Source organism: Hippichthys cyanospilos, chromosome 6, assembly GCF_059441005.1.
Source record: "Hippichthys cyanospilos isolate Australia breed blue-spotted pipefish chromosome 6, RoL_Hcya_1.0, whole genome shotgun sequence".
NCBI classification, from domain to species: domain Eukaryota; kingdom Metazoa; phylum Chordata; class Actinopteri; order Syngnathiformes; family Syngnathidae; genus Hippichthys; species Hippichthys cyanospilos.
Genome location: NC_142374.1, coordinates 23,065,773 through 23,087,416, shown reverse-complemented (window position 1 = coordinate 23,087,416; position 21,644 = coordinate 23,065,773). Strand labels below are relative to the sequence as shown.

Genomic DNA, 21,644 nt, shown 5'->3' with positions numbered 1-21,644 from the left:
TGGCATCCGTCTCAAACGCCCCAATTTGTCAACTTTAGCCCCCGAGGAGGGCCAGTGTGCTGATTTTTGCCTTTCCAGGCACCAGAGAGCATTCCCGGGATTAGAGGTGGACATCCATCATTTTTTTTTTTTTCCCCCCAAATTGGAAGTGTATGGAACCGGCTCCAGTATCCCCGTCGTGATCCCCATTGCGATAAGACGTTAAAATGCACGGCAGTACTTTTGCGACAATCAAGATTGTTTCTCACCACCAGAGGGTGCTGTTTCTTTTCTTTTTTCTTTTTCCGATTCGAAATTGAATACAGAAAGATGTTTGTTTGTCTTGGCATCTTGGTTGGTTGGGGTAAGTTTTATTGATTTACTAGTATTGAGGTTTAGTAACATCTTGGTCAGTTTTTCTTAGCATCTTGGTTGAGATTTTAGTGTCTTGACCTGTTTTTCTTTGGATCTTGGTTGGTTGGATTAAGGGTGATTGGTTTACTAGTATTGAGGTTTTTTAGCTTCCGCGATTTTATTTTAGATGGTTGGTTGAGCATCCTCGTTGAGATTTACGGTTTTATTAACATCTTGTGTTTTCTTCGCACCTTGGTTGGTTTAGCATCTTTGTTGAGTTTTATGGGTTTATTAACATCTTAGTCAGTTTTTCTCAGCATCTTGGTTGAGGTTTATGGATGTATTAGCATGTTTTTTCCATGCATGGTTGGTCGATTTAGCACCAAGTGTCAAACTCCAGTCCTCGAGGGCCGGTATTGCGCATGTTTCCCAAGTTTTTCTGCCCAACACACCTGATTCGAAGGGCTAGCTCATCAACAAATTCTGCAGGAACTTGAAAATGATCCTGATCAGCTGTGTTTGAAACAAAATTTGCAAGATACCGGCCCTCAAGGACTGGAGTACGACACCTGTAATTTAGCATCTTTGTTGAGTTTTATGGGTTTATTAACATCTTAGTCAGTTTTTCTCAGCATCTTGGTTGAGGTTTATGGATTTATTAACAGCTCTGATGTTTTTTCAATGCATGGTTGGTCAATTTAGCACACAGGTGTCAAACTCCAGTCCTTGAGGGCCGGTATCGCGCATGTTTTCCAGGTTTTCCTGCCCAACACACCTGATTCGAAGGGCTAGCTCATCAGCAAACTCCGCAAGAACTTGAAAATAATCCTGATCAGCTGTGTTTGAAACAAAATACCGGCCCTCAAGGACTGGAGTACGACACCTGTAATTTAGCATCTTGGTTAAGGTTGCTCAGTTTTTCTAGTATCGAGCTTAATTTTTGAGTAGAACTAGAGAGTAATTTGGAATCCTGGATGTTTTTTCTTGGTTGGTTTAGCATTTTGGTTGAGCTTTATTAGCATCTTGGATGTTTTTTCTTCGCATCTTGGTTGAAGTTGAATGCACAAGCATACAATTTTCTCCATTCCATGTGAATTGTAAAGTGATTTTCCATAGCGTGTACTAATGAAAATGCCAACGCGTGTTCCTCAAGCCAAGTGCAGTCTGGCCTCATCTTTTGTGACGCTCCTACACCTTTTGATCTACTCTGCAATTACAGCATGTAGCAATCACCTCCAATTTGCCAAAGATGCTGAGTGAACTTGAAAGGACTCACACACTAGCTAGCAACGCGAGGCAGCTACATGTTCAAAGATGGACTTTGTTTCGCATGTGGAATTAACTCGATTGGGAGCTATTGTCCTGACCACCATTTTTCTAAGTGTTACTTTGCAACCTACATGAATCATTGCCATGTTTTATTTTCTAGTGCAGTGTCGCAACACCACATATTTTCCTTTAGGGTGACACCTTCAGATTTACCCAATCGGAAAAAATCAGACGGAAACGGGGCCCCTGCTAGGAACATTCGCGATCCTTCCTTTTTGTGACAGCTTGGAAATATGAGTGACTGGTACAAAAAAAAAAAAATAACATACCGTACAGCATGAATAACATGATGTCAGTATTAGTACATTAGCGAGGCTTGAGATAATAAAGACGATGATGTATTGCATGTCATCCTTCACGGCCCCGTGCTGAAAGGCAAGTGGAAGATTGCTATCTGTTTACAGTCTATTTGTAGTGCCTGCTTTAAAAAGACTTTTTTTTCCCCTACACATGAAATAACTCGAGGTTTAAGGATGAAGAGCTGACAAGCAGATCTTGCGCAACGCGAAGTCATATTGTGCGGATGCATGTTGATTTCTTTTGTTATTTTTGGAGACAGGTGCAGTTGCAAACGGGAGGTTGCGCCGTTGCGGGAGTGAACGGCAAATTTGCTTACCGGCCAATTGAAGCAGCGCTCGTCATTCTTTTTAGAAGCTGTAACGTCAGATTTTCATGCAGAAAAATGGTCACATGGAATTTTTCTAAGTTCGTTAGTTATCTGGTTATAGTATCATGCGTTCAACAGCATCTGAACATCTTTGCAAGTTGTGAAATAAGAGTGGTACCAACAAAACTTCAAGCCAGATTGAGCTGCACGTTCAATAAAAGCAGTTCCAACATATTTTCAACACAGACCGCTGGAATACTGCACCAACACAACAGTAACATGCATGCATGTTAAGAATTAAGAGCAGCACCAACATATTTTCAACACAGACACATTCGGATTGTTAGAATACTGCACTAAGACAACAGTGACATTCCTGCTTGCATTTACTAGGTGAGTGCCCTCTGGTGGCGAGTAGAATTGCATTTTAAACTCAAACTCAACACATTGGTAGCATTTTGTTCTGTGTCACTTTGTTTGTCAGGACATTCCCCCCAGTAAGTAAGCCACACTGGTTCAAAACATGACATAAAAGTAGCAGCTTATAGGCTGAAATTGACAGTACTTTTTTACATAGAGCATTACAGGGAATGTCAAAACATTATTTGTTGGATATGGCGTAGTTCAGCAGATACGCCAGACTTTCCTACAAACTGCAATGTTAAAAGCATGAGAAAAAACATTGTGGCGACCAGTCCTCTTTTTTTCTTCGTTTGTCTTGCCTGACTGGTCATGAAAAAAAATCCGCGATAGAGTGAAGCTGCAATGACCAACAATTGTGCAATGCCTGGGTTGGAGATTTAAACGGCAGGGATCTGCTGCCCTCTACAGGTGACAAGGGGACCTACAGCAAGCTTTTACTAACGGGCCGTTGTTCAACGCTGTACGGTAATATTGGTTTGCATATGAGAGCTAAATTCATAAAACATCTGAGAACCACTGAAAGTAAGATTTCACACACTAAAAAAAAACAAAAAACGCCCTAATAACTATAATTACAATCTTTCATATAAAATAGCTTAATTGCAGTTTATGTAGTGATGTCTTCTTTTCATGTAGGTTAATTCTCACCATGTGCACCGTGAGTGAGTATGTAAGAAAAAAAAAAGTGGGAGGTTTTATTAGTTTCTGTTTTTTAAGGGCTCACGAATGCCTTTCAAATTAACTTTTTTGTGAGAAGGGTGTCGTCCTTAACAATGTTAATACGAGGAACATTCAAAATGGAGGTTTAAAGTCGTGATGGGAAAATGAAGCCTCACGAAGCACTTGTTTTTTTTTTTTATTTACTCCTTATAGCTGGTGCATTCGAAATGTAATCCACTTCCATTACACTAGCTTTAAACCAAGAGTGCCACCTAGAGGAGATTCAAAGTATCACAAGTGACACACAAGGCTTCATTTTCCGTGAAAATAAAGAATAAAGAATTTTCAGGATGTTAATGTATTTTTACTGTAAGTTTTTTTCCCCTTAACTTCTAACTTAGCAGTAAATTTGGAATTTAGGCAAAAAAACAACGTTTTTTTTTTTAAATCAAATAAACAAATTATTCAAACTCTTTTTTGTGTATTTTTATGACCATTACTTTATTGCGGGTTTTCCGGACAAATAAAAGACAAATAAAACGATTTTATGGTGTGGTTTTTTTTTTTTTTTTTTTTGGCAAAAGCAACGAACGAACAAAAGACGACAAAAACCAACTTTATTTAGTGAATTTCAGCTACTGTGGTTCATTTTGGCTACGTAATCCTTCCGATAAACGAGGGAAAATTGTTTTTCTAAATTCTAATTTGCATGCTGGATGGCGATTATCAAATGTAGTACCAACGTAATCCACTAGATGTCACTGTAACCCAGCGACCATCAATCACAGAAGTCTCGTTTTTTATCATGTGGGCTCGCTCCAGAATATAAAAAATTACCTCCGAACACCACCAAGAAAAAACACACAATTGTCCTCATAATGTTCCCACTACGCTAATATTAAGAGCAATATAAAGTGCAAAATGAGCGTTTTAAATAGCTATGCCTAATTTCCGTGTTGGGGGAAAAGGGGGTGGCGCCTGACTTGTTTGAGGAAGTTGCTCAATATTGGAAAAACACACACACTGTAGTCCACCACATTTTTTAAACTCGTCATTTTAGAGAGGTCTCGTGTTTTGTGACACAATGAACGATTCGGTGACTCGCTCCACTTACATTCGAAAACTTCCATACCGTTTGCTTCGTCAGGTGAGCGACATTTTAGACCCTCTGGATATGTGGAAAGACGTCATCGTTTCCATCCGGAAGTCCAACGGCGACTTTAGGTACACACAGCATCATGTCAGGTATGTCGCGACATTTTATCTATAATCTCGAAATACTGCAAAAAAAAGAAAAAAAAAACATTAAATAAAATGGCCAAGATGTAACAAACAGGCTTCGTTGCAAAGCTAGGTATGCGACGGTGTTATTATTTTTTTAAACTACGGTCACCTGTCCGATACCGATATCGATCCGGAAACAATATTAGCAAGAATGACACAAACTTTCATTTACTTTTTTTTTAGTAAAAGATTACTCTTATTTTTTCAGACTGACACCTGTATGAGTGCTCAACTTTTGAGTAGCCTCAAATACTGATACTAAGTAACGACACCACTAGTATTTTTGTTACACCTTAACAAAATAAAAACAACAAAGTCATCTTCCTCAAAATACCATTAATTTAATGGCATTTTCTAATGGCAGCTCTCCCAATTCCGTTGTGTGCCTGCTGCACACTGACAATCAAGGCTTCCTTTTTCTATTCTAATGTAGAAGAAACAATTACAAAATAAAGACATTTTGGCTGTTGTGCCATAGTAAGCTGATTTTTTTTTTTTTTTGGGGGGGGGGGTTATTAAACTGCTAACAATATTCAATTTCAGTTTATTTTTTCATAATGCATTTCTTAATTTAAGTGTAAAACATTCAATATTCTAATCAAACTACATTATAAAGCATCTCCATCTAGTGTTGCATGGTGTTATTACAACTTAAAACTACAATTGTCCCATGCATACTCAATTTGGCACTTACAAATCTGTACTTACAAAGTAAATACATAACCTTTCTCCTGCATTTTTTTTTAACGTGTGTAGGTAAAATTGTGTGTGTTTGCAGGCGTTTTGAGCGCCTTGTTGCTCAAGGCAAGAGCCCAACGGTGGAGCTGCTGCACGATTGGGGTATGTTCAACGCCACAGTGGGAGAATTGCTGGACATTCTCAAGAGCTGCAAGTTACTAGCGGCTGCCAGCTTGCTCTTACCTGGTATGACCCATTTTCTCTCAATAATCAAGAAAAATCATTCCAACGGCAGGATTAGCCTTGAGCGAAATATTATTCGTTAATGTGTCACATCTTTACAATGGCCCTGAAGTGTAAATAACACAAACAAAAAAACTAAACAAAAACAGGTCTAGCATGCAAGGAAAAAGAAGCACACAATAAAGGAAACAAATCACTCAAATAGTTTATGCTTTTTAGTCCGAATACTCAACTTGAGTGACCCCCGATACCAAGCATCGATACCACTAATACTTGTGATGCACAAAATGTCCTTATGGAATTGTTTTAAAGAAATACCTCTAAAATACAGGAGACATTTATCTCAAAATATAAGTCATTTAATGGCAACTTTCTATTACTCAAATTTGTCATTGATACACGTGATCATAAAACAGCTCAAAAAAAGCAACCGATACTGCTATTGCATTTACCGACACTTTGAATTAAGGCCAGGCACCAGCTCGATATCGGTCCAATAACGACGCTTGGTATCAGCACTCGCCCGTCCATCAATTTATAAAACAACGTTAGAGCTCCTGGGACCCAGTCTATTCATGTGTGTCCATCGTCGTGTCCATTTTGTCTCAAGTTAAATGCATCCCACCCAAACATGAGACATCATTACAAAGACCAAGATGTCCTCGACTATGTATCCTAGGACATAGGAGGACCGCGCCAATGAGCTAAATGACTTCAAATGTCTTTTAGAGTGGACACAAATGAATCGGCAGGATTCCGTATGAGAACTATTTGGATAATACTCATTTTTTTTTTATCATGACATTGTCAACGCAAAACCATACCTTTTTTTCCCCTCCCCACCAGAGGAGGACTTCTCCATAGGGACACCGCACGCTTTCCCGCCAGCCGAACCCAGCGGCACAATTCCAGCTTTACCGACACGTAGGATCGCTGAGACGAGGACAACGTTAGCGCCTGCCGCTGACGAATCCCCGACTACGGTCCAGTTGGACGATGGTGAACCAGAACAAGCACAAGGTTGAAAACGGGTTTCATTGATGTGACTTTTGAAACGTCCTCCTGAGAACCGTCTTATTTGTGTCCACTAGGGTGGACATTTGTTTTTGGTCTCTGTCTTTTGACTCATTGGGGAAACTTCATAAAGTCCTGGTGTGCTCTGTAGAGGACATTCTGGCCTTTTCCAATGAGGTCTCATGTAATAAAATTTGCCGTCTTGCCGGGACAAAATGGACACAACAGTGGACGTAAAAAAATAGACTGGCTCTCAGGAGGATATTGTGCTCACACAGCATCCAAAACTATCAATTGACAATTTACAAATTAAAAAAAGAGGAAGTAGTTTTTAAATGACAAAATAAAAACCCAAAAGTACACATGACATTATAAAAAGCTTACAAAATTACTAAATTTACAAAAATAACTAACAATTTTTATACTCTTTAACAATTGACTTCAAAAACAATATTTAGAAAACTAGAAAATTACAAAATATCCAAACAATTTACCCTAAAAGCAAAATACTATTTACAAAACTAGGAGTTTTAAAATAGTAATTTAATAATTTAAACTAAGAAGCATGTTATGAAATATAATTAAAACCACATTAAAATCATAAAAGAAAAATAAAAGAAACAATTTTGAATGTACAAAATATAATTTTTTCCGAAATATAATTAAACTAATTGTATAAAAATGTAACTGAAGTAAAAATTAAAACTACAAAATAAATAAAAATAGTAGATAATATACAAAAAAGTAGTAAAATTAGTATTGTACATTTAAAACAATAGTTGACAATATACAAAAAAGTGAACTTACATAAATTCAACATCAACATTTAACATTTAAAATATTAACAATTCACAAAAAATAACTACAGTAATAATTCACAACATGTACATTAAAAAAAAAATCAAAATAAATGAGCAATTTATTAATCTAGTTTACTCGCGTATTCGGGGTGCTTGGCCAAAAAACTATTTGATAGGTACCTCATTTAAAAAAAAAAGAAAGATTTGAATAAAATACCGTATTTGTGTTTGCTACTATGTGACAGGTTTCAGCAGTTTCACATACGACGACCTGATGGCGATCACAGGAAACTTTGACGAGCGTCCCACGTCGGACGGCGGATGCCGCCTGGGCCAAGGTGGTTTCGGGACCGTCTTCAAAGGCTTCCTGCGGGACAAACCTGTGGCCGTGAAAAAACTCAACCCGGTGGGCGAAAAACAAACAAACAAACAAAAAAAATCGAACTCACTTTGCTCCACAAGATATCAGACGATGGTGACCAATCCGATTTGTGCAGGTCGATGACATCTCGTCCAATGAGCTGCAACTTCAGTTCCATCAAGAGGTGCAAACGCTGACAGTGTAAGTTTGTGATTGTCCCTTTTAAAATCCGGAGTTGAAATTGCACATCCACAGCAGCAGGGGGTGCTGTGGCGCTGTCATTGTTAAAATTTGTTAACCTTGTCAACTTTTTAAATTGCTGTCACTTTTTTTCTAAATTACATTCAAGATTAGTGTGATTTTGAAAAAAAAGATCAGTGTTTTATACTTTTTTCTTCAAGTTAAAATGTTTATGATATTGGTGCTCCTCTGTAATTGTGAATTTTTCATATGCAGAGGCGCTTTTTAAATAGTTCCCCCCAAAACGCCCTCTAAACTCTTTAAATTCAGTTTATAATATGAATGCAGTTCATTTGCCAGCCTTGAGATGGCAGTGGTGCATGCATTGAACTTTGTTTTGGTCTTTTTATTTGTACATTTTAAATTTGTGATCTAGGCGTTATTTACAAGTCTGCAGGATCAATGATATTTATTTTGGGGTTATCTTTAGCATGGAAGTTTACTTTAGTTTAAGGTCATGCGAAGTACTTCCTGTGCGTTATGCTAACAACATGCTAGCATATTAAATCAATACTTAAGTATCTGGGAGTGAATGTCTTGACCTGTATAAACCCCATAAAAAAATCGTTTGTTGAAAGTTGATTTAATTTTTTTTTGGACAGGTTGAAACATGAGAATCTGGTGGACATGGTGGGCTACTCCTGTGATGGACAATATCCGTGTTTGGTGTATGCATACATGGCTAACGGATCCTTACTGGACAGATTGGCTTGCATCGTGAGCGCCATCTACCGCACAAATTCTGCAGTCTTGTTTTTAAACTGCCTGACTTTGTTTTTTTTTTTTTCCCAGGACGAAAGTCCTCCACTGTCCTGGCGACAGAGATGCTTGATAGCCACCGGCACAGCGAGAGGTTTGGTATATTTGCATAGCAACCATCATGTCCACAGAGATGTGAAAAGGTACGTAGACTTTCATCTTATCTTAAGATATTTGGCCTGCTCAAAATTCGAGGTTGTTTATGAAGACGATTTCGTTTCGCTTCACATTTGGGTGGAGGGCGAAATGTCTCCTCTCGCTCAAATGATCGTATCAAACCAAAAAAAAAAAATGTCAAAGTGTCTTTAAATGTGAGCTCAAAACATGAGTCAGATGCCACCAAGCGTGTGCAAATTTGTTCCCCCCCGCAGTGGAAATATCCTGCTGGATGAAAACATGGTGGCCAAAATCTCAGACTTTGGTCTGACGAGAGCCTCCCCCAAACGTACCGCCACCACCATGATAACGGAAACCATCGTAGGTACGTGCGCTTACATGGCACCCGAGGCGCTGAGGGGAGAAATCACGCCCAAATCCGACGTCTTCAGTTTTGGAGTGGTAAGCAATATTCGTTTGTCCTCAGTAGAGGACATCCGGGCTTTTCCAATGATGTCCCGCGCGTTTGGGTGGGATACGATTCACTTGGCCGTCTTAATGGGACAAAATGGACACAATGGTGAACAAAGGCTGCAGCTGTAACCAAATACTTTTTTTCTGAGTGGACAGCAAAACAGAATAAATCTCATCTTCCTAAATTCTTCATTATTTCTTGTGTTAAGTTATATGTACATTATGAGTTAAGTTTATTTCAGATTTCTCACATTGAGTGGTCAGTTTTTTTTTTTTTTTCAAATATTTAATTTCATGCTTGATTCCTAGAGTGATTAATTAGTCAAAGTACAAAAACTATAAATAATGTGGCCCTGACATCTTTCTATATTTCTGTATACAGTTTGGACACTCTTGACTTAACAGAACACAAAACAAATATTTACTTAGAAATCACAAAATAAACACTATTAATCATAAAAGATGAAAATGATTAAATGTGAAAAAACATTTAAAAAATAAGACACGCAAAAATCATTAAGACAAAAGTAACAATTTGCATAAATAACTAATGTTTTAATAAACTATAAAAATAAGGAAAAATGGTTGACTACAAAAAATGACAAAAAACAAAAAATATTGATCATAACAACCTTTTACATAAGCGTTTCCTTAGTAATTTATAAAAATGACAAATAATTTACAAAAATACAATGTGCTTCCACATTGTGGTCTCAAAGTTTTTCAGCAAAGGATTTGGAGTCCCTCAGGGTTCAATTCGAGTGCCCCTCGAGTTCTCGTTTTGCATCATTCCGCACATGAAGTATACTGTACTTCATTAGTTCAAAATCAAGACCTTTATTTTATGTATTTTTTTTGCAATATAAGCCTCCGCATGACCTCTGACTTTATGTCATTGGCGCCTCCAGGTGCTGTTAGAAATACTGTCCGGACTCTCTCCGGCGGATCAAAACCGTGAGCCTCCGCTTTTGGTAAGTCACGGTTTCGCTTTTACCGCAGATTTTCAAAAATAACGCCGCCGCCTCCCTCGCAACAGATGGACACGAGGCACGACATTGACGACGAAGACGAGGACCTGACTCTGGAAACCTTCGTGGACAAACGCATGAGCGACTGGGACATGAGCCAGATCCACAGCGTCTACACTTTGGCTAGCAGTTGTCTCCACGAGAGGAAAAACAGGCGGCCGCTCATCACGCAGGTCAGCGTTTCGCAAATTGGGCTCCGTCACTTGGGGGAGCAACTCTAAAATGGCCGTCTTTTTCAACAGGTGCTGTCTGAGCTCAAAGGAGTGCTTAAGAACATTTCACTGGAGTCTTACGCATAGGACCAAAGGTCAAGGAAATACTTTATGGATGTATTAGTGCATAGGTGTGGAACTCCAGTCCTCGAGGGCCGGCATCCTGCATGTTTTGCGGTTTTCTTTCCCCAACACACCTGATTCAAATGATTAGCTCATTAGCAAGCTCTGCGGGAGCTTCCAAACGATCCCAATCATTTGAATCAGGTGTTTTTGAGGGAAAAGGTTTGAAAACATGTAGGATACCGGCCCTTGAGGACTGGAGTTCCACACCTGTGTATTAGTGTATATACTGTATGTACAAAGTATGACAAACTGACTGTTTTGAAACGCTTATATGCACGGGTTAGCTAAGCTCAGTGCACCACCGATTAGTGATGGGAAAATGACACCTCACAAACCATCTATTATTTTTTTTTGTCCTCTAGATGGCGCTCCTGCTTTGAAGATCCGCTGTAAATAATGCATTCCCATTCAATAGGCTTCATCTGTAAATCAAAAAAAAAAAAAAAAAGAAAAAAAAAGTGTCTCATGAAGCTTCATTTTCCCATCACTAGCAGCGGTTAATTTTATCTACTGTAAAGGCTGAGCCATAATTGATCTTCTTAAATGCACAGAATTCCAAGCTTTACACTCATTTGTAAATGGAAACTAGTTTTTGCCCAAAATCTGAAATCAATTCATTAAAATGCACTAATTAAAAGTCACCGGTTTTGTTGATGTTTAGCTATAGTTAAGGCCTAAGCCACTGGAAAAAAATTGACCTTAAAGGGACAGTGTGTAAGCTTTAGACGGCTTTTAATTGAGGAATAAAAGGAATAAATGAAATAACAATCGGATTAAATGAATTAATAAATGAAATGATTGTAAATTTCAAAAACTTGCCAATGAATGTGTTCTTCGTGACCAAGAGTACGTTTCAAATATAATCATAGATCTATAAGAATATTAAGCGATATTACACTAATTCGGTAGCGGCCATGTTTTTTGCAGCAACGGACAACGGTAAATGCAGCATCTGCAGCACCCCCTGCTGTCCGTAATGAAAAGCGGTTTAAATCTTACACGCCATCCCTTTAAACCAAAGAAAGACCATTATGAATATGTGGCTACCATACGCCGATAATATTTTCTAATTAACCGCAACCAAATCCTCGCACGTCTTTTCCCATTCAACTCAAAGCCTTCTCACGAATACATCCCAGATGCTGTGCAATTGAAATATTTTTATTCCTCTTAAAAAGAAAGATCGGTAAGAAAACGAATAAGACCAAACATGATTTTTTTTTTGCTCTTTTCTATTAAGTGACACGATGAAGGGATTTTCTTTTTAAAGACGAGGTGCGCTTAGTGGTTTGTTAAATGATCACAGGCTGCGGCAACTTTTTGATCGACGCGAATATTCCCTTTCCTATTCCGTGGTGAATGCCCCCCCCCCCCCGCTCGCTGTAGAACATGACATGAATTTCAGTGGAAGCCCCTCAGCGATATCGTCACGGGAACACGCACGGCTACGGTAATATGTACAATTACAGCACTTGCATAGAAAAATAAGTTTGTCAGCAGATGATTTTGTTTTGTTTTTTCCGTTCTTTCTCAAATGTAAACCGGTTATCGAGAAAAAAAAAAAGCACTGTTGAAATCAATCCGCGAGTCCAATGGTTCCATCGTCTCTGCTTTGGAAAGCACCTAGAGGTCGTGCGCAGTTTGACACGTTGAGTGACGGGCTTGAAGGAATGCGAGTTGCCAGGGATTTGTGGGCGTGAACTTAAGGGGGGGGGGGGGGGGGGGGTATAGGGGGTACGGTGACCCTGAAGTGCAAATCCATAAAACATGTCAAAGGTGATTGCAAACAATTGAAAATAATTTTCTGTGGATGTTTTTGTGATTTTCGATTTGCATTTATGTTTTGTTTATGTTGACGTTTTGTTTGCGATTCATTTCCTCGTTTTTGTTTGCGTTTCATCTACTGTTTTGTTTTTGTGATGTCTGATTATCATTTTTTTCTTCTTCCGTGATGATTTTTTGTTGTTTGCAATTATTTTCTACTGTTTTTCATTTGTGCTTTTTGATTGGAGTTTCATCTTTTCTACTTTATTTGCTTTTTGTGATTTTTTTTGCATTCGTTTCATCTTTTGTAATGCAATTTTATTGTTTTTGTTTCCAATTAATTTTCTATTGTTTTTCTTTTGTGCTTTTTGATTTGCGTTTCATCTTTTCTACCGTTTTTGTGATTTCTGATGTTCCGTCTTCAATTTATATTTTAATTTTTTGCTTGCAATGACCTTTTTTTCACGTTTGCCATTTGTTTTTTGCGATTTGCATGGGAAGGCCACCGTAGGGGAAGCGAGACGATATTGGCGCAAGTTCACATTGGTCACGCTAAGATCTGGCAAAAGGAGCTCAAGCGAACGCTTGGGAATGTCATCACAGATATTATTGGGTTTCCGTTGGGCAAATGGAAACTGCTGAAAATGGGCCATTGCTTAGTTGTCCTCATCGTGCATAGCTGGCTCTGTGGATGGGAATGTGAGGCGGCCATCTTGATTCGTTTTTTTCTTCCCGTGTTAAAACAAGCAAACGCCATCTCCCCGAGCTCAGGAATGTTCCAAAATGGGAGGCGCGCGGGGCGGCGGCGGTTTAATCGTCGTCCTGGCCGTCGGCGGGGGGGCGGGTGATGCGGCGGCCGCCCCGCTTACCTTGAGGACCTTTGGGCTTGGCGAAGGCTTGCTTGTGCGCGTGCTGCTTGGGATGCACTTCGTCGTACATGAACTCGCCGGTCAGGTCGTCGCCGTTGTCGATCTCCAACTAACGGAGGCAAAAATCGGCCCGCGATTAATTACCGTATTTTCCGCACTATAAGGCGCACCGGATTTTAAGGCGCACCCCCAATCAATGACATATTTTAAAACCTTTTCCATATATAAGGCGCACCCTCAATTAATGACATATTTTCAAACGTTTTCCATATATAAGGCGCACCCTCAATTAATGACCTATTTTAAAACCTTTTCCATATATAAGGCGCACCCTCGATTAATGACGTATTTTCAAACTTTTTCATTCACAATATAGTAATACTCAAAGTAACAACAATAATATCTCAAATAATAACTCTAAACTCTCAATAGGATAATAACTCAATGTCAATATGAGCGACCTTGTTCAAGTGTAAACACACAAAAGAAACAGGTCAAGCTTACTTTGTCACTTCGTTCCCCATCTACCAATCCCAATCTCAATAGTGATCCATATATAAGGCGCACCTGATTATAAGGCGCACCATCAGCTTTGTTCAAAAAATTAAGGCTTTTAGGTGCGCCTTATAGTGCGGAAAATACGGTAAGTGATTCGGTCGCGGGTTAAAAAAAACAAACAATAAAAGCGGTCACAACAGGAAGTTGGATTTACAATGCTGCTGAATCAATTTGCGATCAAATTACCCATCTACAAAATATTGCTGCTGGTTTCCACGAGAAGGGCAAAAAAATGAAAGCCGCGCCCCTCAGTACGATGCGGCGCAATATGACACGGAGTCCCCTCACCTTTTTCTCAATCTCAATCTTGAGTTGGTTTTCCACCATGTCAACCAGAGGGTTTTTGCAGCTGGAATAGAGCATCCGCTCTCTGATGCTACACTTGTACCCTGGCATTGAATAAATAAAGACTGCAAAAGAACGAAAAGAGACAATGAGGAACGCGGCGGCGAATGTGTCCGCCCGCGCGCGCTGAGTGGACCCACCCGTGGACTCCAAGCGGTCCCCCTCGTGGGAATGCTTGAAGAGGAAAAAGTGGTAGCGCGCCGCGTCTTTGGGGATCCTCAGCGGCAGGCTCCTCAGGTCTGTCGGCTCAGTGCTGCACAGGCAAATCAGCTCCTGCTCGGCGTCTACTTTCTGGTGCCCCAGGTAAACGACAAATGGTTTCTCATTACAGCCGGAATCGGTTTGATATCGTTAGGAAAATATACCGCAACTCCCCAAATATAAGATGCACCTGCACCCTTAATTTTGGGGTCATAGGGTTAGGGTTACCGCAATCAATAAACGAGTCAAATGGAATACCTTTCCGTATTCTCTAACCCGGTGGACTCTTAAGACATCATACGTTTTACACGATCCTCTGTGTTTTTGTTATGTTCCTGCGTGTGAACAAGGATGGGCTCGGACATTGGTTCGGTCTGCTAACTTCTTTTATTGAATATAAGGCCGTAACAACCTCGGTAAAAGATCACAATTAATAAAGGGGTCGGACGGAGTAGCTTTGTGTGTTCTCTAACTGGTGCACTCCTAATTGAATATGCTGGATATATCATACGTTTTACGCGATCTTCTACGTTTTCGTAATATTCCTGTGGATGGACTCGGACGGAGGTTCAGCCCGCTCGCTTCCTTTATTGAAAATAATGCCGTAAAAACCTCAGCTAACGCGAGCTGCTGTTAGCTGCCACAGTCACAGTTGCTAAACGGTCAACTGATGTCCCCCTCTTGATTATCCCGTTACGGTCATTTTTGTGAGAATACAGCAGGCATAAAAATGCACATCTGTGTGTCAAAACTCAAAATTATTAAGTTACCGTTTGTATAAGACACACCCATATGTTTGTCCTTCATTCGTGGGGGAAAAAGTGTTTTATATTTGGGGGATTACGGTATTTCGATGTCTAATATTTGCCAAAGTCGATGCACAAATATCGTTTTGTCCTGAACATACAGATCATGTGACACTTACCCAGACAAAGGCCTTTTAGACAAAATAAAAAATCCATTGTGTCCGTCTCTGCACAATGTCTCCAAAGAGGACGTGACAAAAGGCGGACGGGCGACCCGCCCGACGCAAGGTCACCTGCCCGCTCGTACGCTCGCCCTCTCTCCACACTCACCAGTTGCACATAGTTGATTTCCTTGTCCCTGAAGCGCTCCAGTGCTGCCATGGCGGCGTGGTGGATGGGAAAAGCCACACCCTGGAGGGTCTGGTGCTTACTGTCAACACTGATGTCCGTCTGAACCTGAACGCACCACGCGCACAAAAAACGGAGGAAAAATTAACATCGGTAACAAGGGATTGAGTTCGTTAGATTCATCTGTGAGCCGTACGCAACGGTGGAGGACGAGGAGGAGGAGTCATGTCAAAAATCCACGAAATTTGAAAAGGACTCCTTAAAGGGACAATGTGTGAGATTTACACAGTTTTTCATTAAAAAGGAATAAATGGAATGAATATAAATTATAAAAACTTTATAATAAATGTGTTGTTCACAACCAACAGTATGTTTTAAATATAATCGTAGGTCTAGTTATCATACGATTATATCACATGGGGGGGTGGCACACCTCCTGCATTGTAAAAGCAGGACCTCCTGCTGTATGTAACGAAAAACGGTCGAAATCTTCACGACTTTGTCCCTTTAAATTATGTCAATGATTCACAAAAGTGCTTTGTTTGTGTAATATGAATTAAGCAGCCAAAAATTCTGGCCGATATTAGAAGGGCCATAATGAGCCAATGAATTGATTAGGCACTAGAAATATTAATTTATTATGAAAGGATCCGAAAAGTTGATATTGCATTATTGAGGACCTTTAACGAACACTTGTGATGGTATCCTTTCCTCGTGAGATTGAACTTTTTTAGTCAACTTAAAACAATATTTATAAAACTATTGTTTTATCCTGTGTAAAGTATAGATTAAAATTTTGACTTCAACTGAGACTTTTTTACAATGCACTTAACAACTTGTTCCTTGTTGCAAACAAACGCAGCCTACATGCATGTGACAAGGAGGGGGGGGGCGCAGAAGCAGCCTCCAAAATTCTGAATCCTTAACGTTCTTCGGCGAGCGGAGCAAACACACCCCCTACTTCCTGTGTGTTTTGTCGCCTTGACTTCGCTAGGCGTGGATGTCTGCAAACAACTCCATATATGGTCAAAAAGCTCTTGAATGGCTGTCATCAAATTGGGAAGAGTCCAGTGAGCGTACGAGTGCTTGAAAGAAACTCTCTTGCACTCACCGTGCAAGAATGAGGTTTCACTATGGGTGTGACCTGCGCTAGCCTACAAGACTCCTCTCTCTCTCTCTCTCTCTCTCTCTTTCTCTCTCTGTCTCTCTCTCTCTTTTGCGCTTACTCTGCTGCTCTGAGTCAGCGTATTTGCGCCGCGCTGTTACTGCCGGGCAGTCACGCCACCGCTGACCTTGTGCCGTTCCGGAAGGACGTGGCGCTCGCCCGCTTTTGACACGAGACACCGCAGAAGGAATCGTGCTGGGAATACCAGGTTGGCTATGGTACAAATACCATACAAATTTTATGGTACAAATTTTTTTCCCCCGGCAGGCAACCTGTTGTAATCTAATGACCTTTGATAACCTCGGAATGACGGACAATCGTCACGTTTTTTTTTTTTTTATCCAGCCCTGAATTGCCACCAAAACGCTTCAGGTGAAGAGAAATCACAGATGACATTTCAAGTGCACAATGGCAACCCCTGAACAAAGGTCCCAAAGGGAAGACTCAAAAACCCCATCTGAGGAAAATAAGAAACCTTCAGAAGTGACCGCAACTGGGAGGAGCCTCCTTCCAGGTTGAAATATCAATACAGCTCAAAGATCAAAACAGCTCAGCACCAGCTCCTCTTTAGCGGGATATCACAAAAAAAATGTAGAGTGATATCACTGTTTTTTAAGGTTTGGTAATCACCACACAAAAGAAAAAGCACATGCGGGTTTTCTTTTTTTGTGCAATGAAATACACGAGAGAATGCGCTGCTTGTCAAGCTACTGCATTACAGTAAAACAGTCAAATGTGAGAAAGCCAGGCAATGTTTCAAAATAAAACAATAAATCTCTTGAATGTTTAAAGCGAGTGCTGTTAGCTGCAACGGGCATTTGCCGCCAACAGCCAATCAAAGTCCACCCTCTAGCCTGTCCGTTATGGTAATTATTATCAGAAAGAAAACGACCGATATAAAAATCCCTAACGTAGATCAAATTTCGGAATGTTGTGCGGTCTTCACGCGTACCTCGTTTAGCTTAATCTGCCTCAACTCCTCCTCGGCTGCGGTGAGGGGCAGCGGAGCCGCCTGCGAGATCAGGTATTTCCTGTATCCGCTGAGGTTTACTTCGTCCTGCGGAACAAAAACTATTAGTGACCAAAAGAGCAAAGTAGTAAGAAGTAGTAAGTAGAGCCACAAAGTAGCTCTTTGACTTAGTTGGCCAGAATCTGATCAGAGGTGACCCACCTTTGTGGTGCCAAAAAGCTCATCTTTGATGTGGCCGCCCCCAAACTCTTTCTTCAGTGTGGCTCTGGTAGCAGCATATAGCATTTTGTTTCTCACCTGTTGGGAAAAATAAAATAAAATAAAATAAAATTTTATATATATATATATATATATATATATATATATATATATATATATATATATATATATATATATGTCAATTAAAATAATACTAGCGCTATCCTGAATGCAACATTTTATGTAAATTATGTTGCTTTTATGAGCAAACAATGCACTTAGAATCTTATTAGGAAATGTTTACATAATCATAGTAAAATCAGAGGAAAATAGTACCTTAGGAAAATTATTTTGGTACTCTCATATATTTATATATATATATATATATATATATATATATATATATATATATATGTGTCAATGTCAATTAAAATAAAACTTGAGCTATCCTGAATGCAACATTTTATGTATATTATGTTGCTTTTATGAGCAAACAATGCACTTAGAATCTTATTAGGAAATTTTTACATAGTCATAGTACTGCAGGAAAAATTATTTTGGTACTCTCATATATATATATATATATATATATATATGAGTACGTGTGACGTGCTATTGGAGCATATATTCATGAAGAACAGATTAGTGAATTGCTTTAGGTTGACAGTAACTGCGCCAGAACCGTCGGGGTTTTTGTTCTGAAATGATTTCCCAGACAAGCCTGAGCCTGCGCCGTTTGAGCGAACGGGCCAAGAATGTTCAACTCTGCCTCGTCCTGCAGTCGTCGAGCTGAGCTAACAACAATTTGACCTTGTAAAATTCCTGTCCGGGCTAACATTTGTTTATTCATTTGCCTATTCGAAACGACGGTATTGCAACCGGTTCTTCCGCAAGAACGAAATAATCTCAGTCATATAACCACTGAACCACACATTCCCGGGAGGAACGGAAAGAGGACCCCACCCATCAGATGTTAGGAAAAAAAAAAAAAAAAGCGATAGCAGACTTACAGTCGAGTTCTCCGGACTCCAAGCAAGGAAGAGCCACTCGTAACCCTGGTTGTTACTGGAGTCCAGCCGAAAAAGAATGTAGCAGGGAGTTTGTTCCTCCAGCAGGGGGAGCACTACGGCGTCGTACTCCTGGTCCCATTTTTTGGACGCCTTCTTGGTGTCGGCCACCGTCAGCTGCTCTGGAGAAGCACGGGTGTGATTAACGTCACGGTTTTGGTCGTGTTTGTTGTCAAAAACGGGGACAAGAAGTTCAAATTGTGAGGAAATCTCAAAGAGCGCTTACCATCCTCGATGACGATCTTCAAGACTCTGTACTCTTCTCCGCACTTGGCGCTGGCAAAAATGTCCTTCACGTCATTGCCCGCTGGGAAAGTTCAAATGGACTTTTTAAACACATCCCAAAAGTAAATCAGTTATTCAACACATGTTGATTTGTACATAGTCGATCTTCTAAATTCTATATCCTGTTCTGTTTGTCATCAAAATGCATTTTTTGGATGGGGTAGTAATAAACAAATAAATCAAACAGTGTGCTGTGCCATTTGTGTTTGATTTATTACACTCAGAACTACATTTTGGTGGCGTCTCTTGGTGTATTTTAATTCAGCAACTCGAGAAGATAATCGCGTCACCTCACTTGGTTTATTTCTGACGCGTCCGCCGGAAAATTGAGTCACCGATAACAATGCATCAGTCACTATAACGCGGTTTCACAATAAGCTGCTTTATGTTCAAATTAATTTGCTGTTGTTTGGAAAATAAACATGTGATGTTTCTTTCACGGAACTATAAAGCATTAAATTAGATTTGATGACACCTGTAATAATCTGAGAGCCAAAATATGGAACCCTTTTGTGTGTGCCATCAAGTTGAAGAGCATTCAAATGTTCCGCCTGTCAGTATAAGATGCCGCACAAATAGAGAATCCTCCATCCATTTTCTACAGCCACTCATCCTCACAAGGATCGCAGGCTTGCTGGTGCCTATCCCAGCTGACTTTTGCAGTGGGCGGGAGACACCCTGAGGATCGCAAGGATCGCAGGCTTGCTGGTGCCTATCCCAGCTGACTTTTGCAGTGGGCGGGGGACACCCTGAGCTGGTTGCCAGCAAATTGCAGGCCACACAGAGACAAACAAGCCCAATCAAACCTTAGGACAATTTAATCTGTCCGATACACCTGTCATGCATGTTTTTGGAACGCGGTGGATTTGAGCTCGGGTCTCTGAACTGTGAGGCGGCTGTGCTAACCGCTGCTCCACCGAGCCGCCCCAGAAAGAGAAGCAAAGATACATAGAGCTCACTGGATGAAATTGCAAAATTACCCATGACACCAATGATGTGTCACAACACACTTTGATGCGCCGGTGATTGGAAATCACCGTCTAAATTTAATATTTAAATGTCTCTGTCGTGGAAATGATCAAGATGAGATACCACAATTCGAGAAGATAAATGAAGATCCTCCGACACAAACAAACACAGTGGCTTGACTTTGACCCCGATCTCCAAACCAAAACAAGCACACGCGTGATTTACAACTCCTTTAAGTCTATCATATGTGAGATTGAATTAAAAAAAAAAAAACATGAACAATTGATTCCATTCACGTGGACGCACTTGCTGGTGAAACAGGCTAGTCAGTGAGTGAGTGACTGATAGGTTGAAATAAAGGCGTCAACCGTTCAATCAAATGGATAAGATGTCATTCAAAGAATTCGTCCTGGGATTAAAAACCGCAGCAAGATATTTAGTCGCGGGGAACACCTAAAGCGAACACGGTTTAGGGATCTACCGACTCGATTTCAATTAGCTTGAAAAGTGCAAAGCTCTGCTCACACATCAGGCTAAAGCTTAAGCTAGCCTCTGGCATCGAACAGGGAATTTGACGCTTGAATTGGAATTTTCGGTGGCGCGATGTGAGGAGGACATTAGCGAAGCCGAGCGGCTCCGGACAAACGCGACGGAATGTACCTTGAATGCCCGTCTGGTGTGACATGGTGTCCGACTCTCGTCTGCGGAAAAGCTCGAGCAGCTGATCGGGGGAAAGCAGGGAAGCCAAGAAGCAGGAAGCGAATGGCAGACGTAAGCCCCGCCCCGGAAGTACGTCGCGATTTTACTCATCTGGACTTGTTAAATTACACATTCAACAAAGCTAAATGTTTTGATTGCACTCCATGTTTTGAAGCGTTCAAAACTTTATATTGAGTCTTATGAGTTTGTAAATAAAAGGAAAGGACGATGACTTTTGACATTTATTCTAATTTAAGTGAAATCGCCCTGTATGGACGTTTTAAAATTTTTAACGTATTGTCTTATTGTTCTGTTTTGTTATATTGACAAAAAAATGTCATTGTGAAATGTTATATGTCAATAAAAAGACTTAAGCTATTCTGAATGCAACATTTTATGTAAATTATGTTGCTTTTAAGAGCAAAGAATGCACTTATAATCTTATTAGGAAATGTTTACATTATCAAACGAAAATAGTACCTCAGGGGAAATTCTTTTGGTACTCTCAATTCGCAAAGATAAACAGGCAAAAGACGTGGCTTGTTCCTTTTATTTTATTATCATATATTTTAAAAAGTACTTTCCCACCATCCAATATTCAGCTTCATTCAAGGATGTCTGCAAAAATTAGTCAGCGTTATTTATTTTTTTGGATGGATATCGTGAAACATCTGCAGTACACTTCCTGTTTACTCAGCACGTTTCCCATTGATTAAATAAAAAGTACTTGTTTGTAAATTATAAACCATTATTTTACCAGTACGACTCGAGTTTATGTGCGCAAGTGAAGTGG

The 21,644-nt window shown here is 40.0% G+C and overlaps 2 protein-coding genes across 3 annotated transcripts; one reads left to right on the top strand and one right to left on the bottom strand.

Moving 5' to 3' along the window:
* Positions 1-4,353: 4,353 nt before the first annotated feature.
* irak4 (interleukin-1 receptor-associated kinase 4) lies at positions 4,354-10,684 on the top strand. The gene is made up of 11 exons (XM_088416797.1): positions 4,354-4,597; positions 5,415-5,560; positions 6,404-6,577; positions 7,617-7,777; positions 7,869-7,933; positions 8,575-8,689; positions 8,765-8,874; positions 9,103-9,289; positions 10,210-10,272; positions 10,338-10,502; positions 10,572-10,684. The coding sequence occupies exons 1-11, from the start codon at positions 4,437-4,439 to the stop codon at positions 10,626-10,628; spliced, it is 1,404 nt and encodes a 467-aa protein (XP_088272923.1). The 5' UTR covers positions 4,354-4,436; the 3' UTR covers positions 10,629-10,684.
* A 1,123-nt stretch (positions 10,685-11,807) lies between these two features.
* Positions 11,808-20,915, bottom strand: twf1a (twinfilin actin-binding protein 1a). Of its 2 annotated transcripts, none has more exons than XM_088416798.1 (9): positions 20,813-20,915; positions 19,125-19,205; positions 18,842-19,020; positions 17,835-17,930; positions 17,616-17,720; positions 15,481-15,606; positions 14,344-14,494; positions 14,147-14,268; positions 11,808-13,409 (listed from the first exon to the last, which is right to left on the bottom strand). In XM_088416798.1, the coding sequence occupies exons 1-9, from the start codon at positions 20,835-20,837 to the stop codon at positions 13,242-13,244; spliced, it is 1,053 nt and encodes a 350-aa protein (XP_088272924.1). In that variant the 5' UTR covers positions 20,838-20,915; the 3' UTR covers positions 11,808-13,241. The 2 variants fall into 2 exon arrangements, with proteins under 2 accessions (XP_088272924.1, XP_088272925.1); XM_088416799.1 differs by having other exon boundaries at positions 18,842-19,015; positions 20,813-20,891.
* Positions 20,916-21,644: the final 729 nt, after the last annotated feature.

Excerpts from the sequence above, each read along its gene's own strand:
- irak4 (XM_088416797.1), top strand. The coding sequence starts at position 4,437 with ATGAACGATTCGGTGACTCGCTCCACTTACATTCGAAAACTTCCATAC. Across the intron at positions 7,778-7,868 it reads CCGTGAAAAAACTCAACCCG|GTCGATGACATCTCGTCCAA; the intron begins GTGGGCGAAAAA and ends CGATTTGTGCAG. Across the intron at positions 10,273-10,337 it reads ACCGTGAGCCTCCGCTTTTG|ATGGACACGAGGCACGACAT; the intron begins GTAAGTCACGGT and ends CCCTCGCAACAG.
- twf1a (XM_088416798.1), bottom strand. The coding sequence starts at position 20,837 with ATGTCACACCAGACGGGCATTCAAG. Across the intron at positions 14,269-14,343 it reads GGACCGCTTGGAGTCCACGG|TCTTTATTTATTCAATGCCA; the intron begins GTGGGTCCACTC and ends GTTCTTTTGCAG. Across the intron at positions 13,410-14,146 it reads AGATTGAGATTGAGAAAAAG|TTGGAGATCGACAACGGCGA; the intron begins GTGAGGGGACTC and ends TGCCTCCGTTAG.